General features: G+C 49.9%; 1 protein-coding gene across 1 annotated transcript; it reads right to left on the bottom strand.

Moving 5' to 3' along the window:
- Positions 1 to 925: 925 nt before the first annotated feature.
- ST8SIA3 (ST8 alpha-N-acetyl-neuraminide alpha-2,8-sialyltransferase 3) lies at positions 926 to 7,647 on the bottom strand. Its single transcript, XM_014310812.2, has 3 exons — positions 7,447 to 7,647; positions 5,146 to 5,703; positions 926 to 4,965 (listed from the first exon to the last, which is right to left on the bottom strand). Exons 1-3 carry the CDS (start codon positions 7,605 to 7,607, stop codon positions 4,683 to 4,685), a joined length of 1,002 nt encoding a protein of 333 aa, XP_014166287.1. The 5' UTR covers positions 7,608 to 7,647; the 3' UTR covers positions 926 to 4,682.
- Between the last annotated feature and the right edge of the window lie 737 nt (positions 7,648 to 8,384).

The raw sequence follows: 8,384 nt of genomic DNA, 5'->3' as shown, positions 1-8,384 counted from the left end.
GCACCCGCACCTGGCACCTGACCCAAACCATGCAGGGAAGAAGGGGTGACTCCAGGGTGACACCTCAGTGCAGGACATGGCACAGGCACAGGGAGCTCTCCTCTAGAGCAGCTGGCCGGGGCCTGCAGGTGTCATTTTCACCTGCTTTTAAACAAACATTGCAAGTGGTTTCTTTGCATTTTGAAACTGCTGTCACAAGCCCCTTCTCTGCAGAGGGAGCAGCTTCAGCCCCTCAGGACAGAGCTGGACATGGGGCAGGGGGTTCAACCCATGCTGGCCACTGGCACCCTCCAGCCCCAGCACCCATGGCCAGCAGAGGCTTCCTCACATTTACCAGTGGGAGAGGAAGGAAAGGATTTTTTCTATCCCATCCCCATACCCCCACTGGGTTATAGGACTATAAATCCCTGCCTCTCTGCCAGGCTGGTCTCAAGGATAAATATATGAGCTGTAGTGGGTGTTAGAGGTGGGAAGCACATAGACAGCACAGACAGAGGATCTGGCATGGCTCTGCTCCTGTGCCTGCCAGCCTGAGGGACTCTGTCCTGGGAGTTCATGTGAACTCCTAAAGACACACGGCAGAATTCCTGACAGTGAGGACAGTGCAGTGCTGGAGCAAGCAGCAGGTCACCTGGAACAAGTAACAGCAGTGGGCTGTAAGATGTTCCTGGGGATGTAATTCACCTCAATGGGCGAACACCCTGAGCCAATCAGTGCCCAGATTCCCACACTTTTTATCTTCGCGTATTTCACAGGAGTGCAGAATTTGATCCATCATACCAAGCTTGTTGCACTGCATAATTAAATATAGGCAGCATTAAGCAACACTTTTGGCAACTACTCTGGTGAAGTTTTCCAGTAAAACCTATCAGTGGCCCTGAGCAGTTTGGGAAATAATAATAAGGAAGAAGCAGAGGCAGTGGAGTTTTACAGACTCCCAATGCACAAGAAACCATTTTATTTAAAAACAATGCATTCAATATCAGGTTATGGCACATGAGTCAATGCTGCAGGCACGTCACACCACGGGATCACACTGAGAGCTCCCGAGCCCCGATGCTCGTGCCGAGGGGAGCCAGGGCACCAAGTGCTGTGCAGGCACGCTCCAGCCCCGGGCTGGGGACACACACAGCCTGGTGCCAACCCCCAGCCCCGGGCTGGGGACACACACAGCCTGGTGCCAGCCCCTGCCCCTGTCCCAAGGCTCTCCGTGGTCATGGGCGTGGAGCAGGTCCGCTTGCAGCGTCCTTCCCACCGCTCACCTGAGAGGTGCCCTGGCCCTTTATGAACATCAGCCTTTTAAAAATAAACGGTGCTTTTAGTATGGCCCTTACTAATGAAACCTTTTTTACAATTATGGCATTTTTTCTTTTTTTTTTTTAAGTTTATATTTTTTTATCGAAAACAACTCCATCAGGCATTGAACTGTAGAGCCATTGAAATGAAGACACATTCATTTACAGAAAACCTGCTTTTTCCTATTTGCCCTGTTTTTGCAGCCTCCATTCACAGTTAGTAGCTCTTTTTCACAAACTCTTGCTTTTTGGCTTAGTCTTACAATTAAACCTGGTAGCCAAATGCCTGTTTTCACGTGCCTTGCTACCATTCACCAAGGAGATGCAAGCAACAAAAATAGAGACCCAAGATGTATAAAAGAAGAGAGGAAATGTATTCCCAGTCCTATGTACACCCCCAGCACCTTGGCAAAGGGGCTGGAGAGGGATGGGCCTGCCACTGGATACTGTCCTGGCAGCCCAGGGCCAAGCAGGGTGTCCCAGTGGAGGGAGCTGCTCAGGAGGACTTGTCTGGATTTTGGAGCCTCAAATGTTTTGTACTTACAGGTATTGATCACGCTGCATTAGCTCTGCTGGCTTGTCTAGACATTCAGGCATGGGAAGGAGAGTTCTCCCTGGACCATCAGGAATTCATGCGGGAAGGTTTGGGGCCAGAGGGAGGGAAGGAAGAGCCCAGCTGCGGTGATGCCACTTGCAGGGGCCACTGGCTGTCCTGAGCAAGGAGGGCAGCCCTCAGCACCTTGTAAATAACAATTAAATAAATAATAAAGATGCTTTTTTATTAATGCAAAGGCATTTGTGCTGGAGAGAGGCAGCCCCAAAGAGCCTCTCCTCCTCAGCCACTGTCTTGTCCATCCCCTGCCGTCCTCACCTCTCCCTCAGACCCCACCTGGCAAAACAAAAGCTGCACACTTTGAGATGGTTTTCCACCTTGCATAAGCTTGGGCAAAAGAATATTGATACTAAGAAGCAATTTACTTTGGGCTGTGCTGTGCCATCGATCACGGGGCAGAACTCCCCATTAAAATCAATGATTCTGAAATGTTCAGTGTGGGTCTGGAGCATCGATGGGGAGTTTTGCTTAAAAATCAATGATGTAATATGGCGTTCTGTCAATAATTTTTCTGTATTCCCATTTCCAAATATTTGCAGTCAGTTTTGTGCTTCCTTCTCTGCATTTGGTGCCTCTTTGTGCTTTTGGAAAGTTGTGGTGGTGATGCCAGGGCTGTGCCCAGGACTGGCAGGGGTTCTGCCCCTCTTCAGGACCATGGGAGGTTCCAGAAACTGTATGGAGCACGCTGCTCCCTGCTTTCATGCCACTATAATGGTAATAGTTCTCATTTCTTTCATTTGCTGAGGAGAAATGATGGGTCTCCACAGGAAACTGGTAAAAGGCCTCTTGATAAAAATATCTGGCATTCAGAGAGGCCAAGAAGGGTCACTCAGGGTTGGGGGTGACCCTTCTGCCCCCACAGGCTCTTTGCCAGTAGGGTTAGTGTTGCTGGGCACTGCTTTCCCATGGACCCCAGTGACCAGCACGGCTGCTGTACAGCTCCATAGGAAACAACAGCAGAAATTATTCCTTCCTGCACTTCATTAACGACCAGAGCAGAGCTCTCCTTTCCCTGTGCAATTTCTGGTTTGGGGCTAAACCATCTGTGTGCTCCAGCACGTGGACAAGGGTCCCTGCAGTGGTGCCCAGGCACTGCCAGCCCCACAGCTCCCAGAGGCAGTGATCCCACAGCCCTTGCTGGCACTGGGGGGACATCACCACTGCCCCACTGTGACTCCATGAGCACAGGCACTCCAGCTGCAACCTGCTGAGCAAGTGTGAGGAGCACAGGACTGGCTAGAGCCCCAGCAACAGTGGCTGGGGCAGCTCTGGACACGGGGCAGCATGGGGGTGATCCAAGCCCCACCACAGCCCTAAACAGCCTTTGGAAAAGCATAGCTGAGAAATGTGGGATAATTCAGATGAAGGAGAAAGCCACCAGCTCCTTCTCCACCCAGGGGTGTGGGGGAGAACCGTCCTGGCTGCAGGGCCAGCGGAGCTGCAGTGCCACAGTGGGCACCAGGACACGCCTGGGCTGCTCAGCTTGGGTGCTGTGCTGGAGATCTCCTTCCTCATCTCCTATGTCTGATCACAGGTAAAGAAGCTAAGGAAAATTAACCTGTGCCATTTTAAATGCCGGATTTTGCATCTTCTGTCATTGTGGGGTCAGTTCTCACTCAGAACAGTAAAAAATGGTTAAATACTTGCCAGCATACTCATAAGAAACCCAGTTATTTCCCAGGCTCCTTTTTCCTGAGACATAATGGCCAACAGTCCCCAGCTGTAAGTGACCCTCTTGTTTGTCCTGTCCCCAAACAGCTGGATTTCCTGTGGTGCCAAGCAAGCAATTGCCCTGTCTGCCTTGGAGTGCTGCTGGTGATGGGAAAAGGGGGACACTACTCCAGCTGTCTGACTGGTGAGTTACAGACATAAATGGGGAAATTTGGTCATGGCATTTGCTCTTCCCTGCACTCCAGCTCTGCTCACTTCCCTACAAAAAACCGGTTTTAAAAATCCCAGCACCTGGCTTCCATTTTTGCCCATCCTGCCAGTCTCTGCCCAAGCAGAGGGATGGGGTTTGGGGCTTTTCTCACCGAATAGGTCTCCAGAGAAGCCTAATTCCATGTATTGTGGTGGTTTAAGTTTAACATCAAATGACAGAATGGTATCAGCTGGATGGGAATGAACATGCCTCTGTCTGTCTAGTCTGGACTAAGATCTGTCCCAAAAGGAATTAAAACACTGAAGTATTCCAAGAGTGATATAAACACCTAGCTAAGATATGAGCCACTTTGTGACCTTCTTCTTGTTATTCTTTAAAAAATGTAAAATTCAGTAAATAGGAAAATACCCAAGCGGTGGAAATCAGGATCCACACTGAGGAACTTGCGTGTGACAATGCGCTGGAATTCCGAGTGGCTTCCTCCATCGGCCACGGCAACGCTGAGCTATTGACAGCAACAGATACAAAAGAAGCAAAACCTTTTAAAAGTAGCATTTCTAGCTCTAATGGCAAGGAACAATAAAATTATTTAGGGTGTTTAGTAGAATGCTAAAATATGAACAGATATTAAAACATACTGAGTGGCTTATCTAGAAATGCAAAATGTTTCAACTTTGCAGCTGCACAAATCGCATCCACAGAACATGATAAAAGCTTCTGCACTGCTAAATACGCTGAAACCTTGGATGAGCAGTAGCTAAAAAGCATCTTTAAATTATGGAAAAGATTCTAGGGTGGGTTTGTTTCCTTTTTAGAATTCTATCTGAAGAATGTTTAATTTGGTTTTGGGCACTTTTTTAGACAATTGTTTGGCACTTCAAGATTTAGGTTCTTAGGCACAATGCGACAAGGTGAGTTTGGCCAGTCCTTCACCGTGCATCCTGTAGAGCAGCTGGAACTCTGCAGGCAGCTGGTGGGACTCCTGCCACTTGGTGGTGAACTTGGTTCCCTTCTTGTCGTAGTAGTGGTACGGGAGGTCCTCCCGCGTGTTGGGGTCGAAGGCGAAGGGCCAGAATCCGTACAGGTGGACCTCGTCACAGATGGCTGAGGCCAGGGTGTACATGAGGATACCTGTGCTCAGCCGCTTCGGGGACAGGTGCTTGTTCCGCCAGTACCTGGGAAGACAAGAGGGAGTCAGGCTCAGTCTGCTCAGAAGTAGCCGAAAGCTGTTCTGAAGCAACCACAAAACTTCAGTGGTCCTGACTAGCCAGACTGTGCCTCCCACATCAGGCACGAGGGGAAAAATCAGTCAGGAGATGTACTTGGCCAGTTAAGTGCAAGGCAAGCCCACCCACCTGTTAACGTGCTGCATGATATTTCCTGGCCAAGCCAGCTGGACCTTTAGCTGCCCTCTGTGCTCAACAAAGAAGTCAACCAGTGTTCGTGTGACTGTCGCCGACGTGTGGAAGAAAAAAGCGGGGATCCAAAGAATGGCCCCATCGAGCTTTTTCAAACTTAAAAAGAAGTTGTTGCGATCCTGAATGGTCAAGAGGTTGTTGTAATACTTCTCCAGGATGCTGGGGTTGAAGGTGGTAAGGTTGGTTTTCCTTCCAACATCTTTCTGGAAAGCCTCGGTCGGAGCAAAGTTGCAGCGAAAGACAAAATCCGATTTATCAATTTCCTGCCCGCACTGGCTCCCGGTCAGGATCCCGCTGTTGCCAACCACAGCACAGATGTTGTAGTGCTTGTTCATGATGGGAGACACGTCAGGAAGAAGAGACCTGAAGTTATTGCTGATGGAGAACACATACTTATGGCTGGAGTAATCGTAGTGCATCAGCTGCCCGATCCGAACGCTGCTCTTGATCAGAGAAAAGTTTTTGATGACGTCAACATGCTGAAGGATTTCTTGCCTAAAACAAGAGCAAAATAACAGAAAACAAGGAGTTCTAATTGCCCTTTTTTGCAGTGGATTTGTTTTCCACCTAGACTTATATTTTTCCTTTTTTAAATTTAAAGTGTACTGAAGTAGTTTCCTGAGCAACATGGTGCAGTGGCTTTTAAATCAATATAAATAGATGGGAATGAGGGAGCTGGCTCCTCACTTAGAGCTCCACTTGGATTTACCGTCTGGTCCCTACTGATGCCAGCTCAGGCTGTGCCTGTGCCTCTTGGAATAGTGTCAGGATTAAAATATGGGATTGGCTGCTTAGGGGTGCAGCTCCCATTACACCCCGCACAGTCACCCAGCACTGCATTGCCCTGTCTGGGCTGTGACACGGTGTGGGGACAGCTTTCTGCTGGGGCTGTGTGTGCCTCTCATTCCTGGTGCAGCCACAAACCCAGGATATCCAACTGAATTAACAGGAGACAATTTATATATATATATACTTATGTTTTCATTAACAAGCTTCCAATCACAAAACCAAGCGACAGTCACTGTCTCCATCTATGCAAATATGGTTCCTTAATTCATATTTGGGCAAGCACAGCAGCACTTTTAGGAGGGTTATTAGGGATACTTACAAAGCAAACAAAACAACCCTGCTTGGGAATTTCCCTTGCAGGGCATAAAATTAGAAACTGAATAGGACTTTATTTACTTATGTTTATGGAAAACAAACAACCATTCCTCCAGCTCACATCCTCCAATGTCTGAGCATTAATGGAGTCCCACTGGGTGCCCTAATTATGGGTTCTGGCTGACAGACAAGTGCAAAGGCAGCTCCTTGAGGCATCAGCTAAAATCATCAGAGGGGTAGCACAGGAACAGGCTTAAGGAGCTGCTGGTGCCAGGGATGGAGCAACACCGAGGGGGGCCACTGTCACTGTCACACAGCCTGGGAGGTCCTGGGAAAAGGTGGGACTAAGTGCCACCTCCCCTCTGTAGCCCACGGCTCCTGAGGGCAGGCGTGGCAGCACTGGAAGGGAATTACTTGTCCTGCTGTCCTTGGACTGTGGCCTGAAGGGAGGAGAAAAGCCCAAACCCTGCACTGAGAGGTGCAGCAGCCCCATCCTGCCTGGCCACAGAGCCAGATTCCTGCTCCCCAGGTGGGACATGTGAGCAGAGCCACGAGGCAGCCCCTAAACCAGCGGGCATTTGGCAGGACAAAATTACAGTCCAAGATGGCAGTAGCTGTCCTAAATGGCTACATGGTTTTATTTTCTTTTACAGAAATGCTAAATATATGCAATCAGCAAATAGATGTATGTATAAAGAGCACAAAGCTCTGTGCCTGCCCCCGCAGCTGGAGCGGAGCTGGAGGCAGAGCAGCACTGCACTTGCTCAGAACTGCCGGCAGCTGGGAAGTTTCTCTGTGTGCCTTGGGCCTCCATGAGCACAGCCTTTCATGGCTGTTACAGGCCAGATGTTCCCACTCTTAAACCACTGCTATATATCCTGGAGTAATGACAATTCCACTTGCACACCAGGAAACTGGGTCACGTTCTAGTACAATAATGTGTGTTGCAGCCTGGTGTCCTGCTCTGAAATAATCAAGTCTTTTGGGACAGCTGCAAGCGTCTGGGGGAAAGCTCTGGTTCAGCCTTTGTCTCTTGCCGCTGGCAAATTCCTCGGAGCACTTAGCAGGGTGCTGCATTCCCTTAGCTGGGAAGGGGCACGGCCGGGCCATGGCAGTGCCCAGGTGCTTGCTCACCTCTGGTGGGCGAAGGCGCTCCGGTTGAACACCCACTTGGAGGGCTTGTCCTGCAGCTCCTGGCCCAGGGAGTTGGTGAGGGGGACGAACGAGGGGTCCAGGAACTTCAGTGCAAACTGAGACCTGCAGGTGGGCACAGACACCAAAACATGCACACACATGGGGACGCGTGGAGCCACAGAGACAGCAATTTACATACGTGTACACACATGGAGACACAGAGACAGCAATTTACACACATGTACACATATGGAGACACAGAGATACCCATGCACACACATGTACACACATGGAGACACAGAGACAGCAATTTACACACATGAACACACATGGAGACACAGAGACACACATGCACACACACGGGGACACATGGAGTCACAGAGACAGCAATGCACACACATGTACACATATGGAGGCACAGAGATACCCATGCACACACGTGCACACAACATGCACACACATGGAGACACAGAGACGGCAATTTACACACATGAACACACATGGAGACACAGAGACACCCATGCACGCACATGGGGACACAGGGAGTCACAGAGACAGCAATGCACACACATGTACACACATGGAGACACAGAGACAGCCATGCACACACATGTACATGCATGGAGACACAGAGACAGCAACTTACACACACGGAGACATCCATGCACACCCATGGAGACACATGGAGACACAGAGACACCCACGCACAAACATGGAGACACATGGAGGCACACACATGGAGACACCCATGCACACACATGGAGACACCCGTGCGCAGACATGGGGGCACACACGGAGACACCCACGCAGACACATGGAGACACAGAGACATGCGTGCAGCACACATGAGGACACCCACGCAGACACAGAGACGCCCACGCAAGCACACAACACACGTGCACACACAAACCACACATCCCCCCCGCCACAGACCCGCG

Source organism: Geospiza fortis, unplaced genomic scaffold (assembly GCF_000277835.1).
Source record: "Geospiza fortis unplaced genomic scaffold, GeoFor_1.0 scaffold143, whole genome shotgun sequence".
Taxonomy (NCBI): domain Eukaryota; kingdom Metazoa; phylum Chordata; class Aves; order Passeriformes; family Thraupidae; genus Geospiza; species Geospiza fortis.
Note: the sequence above shows the minus strand (reverse complement) of the source record. Positions and strands in the feature narration are given on the sequence as shown.

Excerpts from the sequence above, each read along its gene's own strand:
- ST8SIA3 (XM_014310812.2), bottom strand. The coding sequence starts at position 7,607 with ATGTGTGTGCATGTTTTGGTGTCTGTGCCCACCTGCAGGTCTCAGTTT. Across the intron at positions 5,704-7,446 it reads AGCGCCTTCGCCCACCAGAG|GCAAGAAATCCTTCAGCATG; the intron begins GTGAGCAAGCAC and ends CTCTTGTTTTAG. Across the intron at positions 4,966-5,145 it reads ATCATGCAGCACGTTAACAG|GTACTGGCGGAACAAGCACC; the intron begins GTGGGTGGGCTT and ends TTGTCTTCCCAG.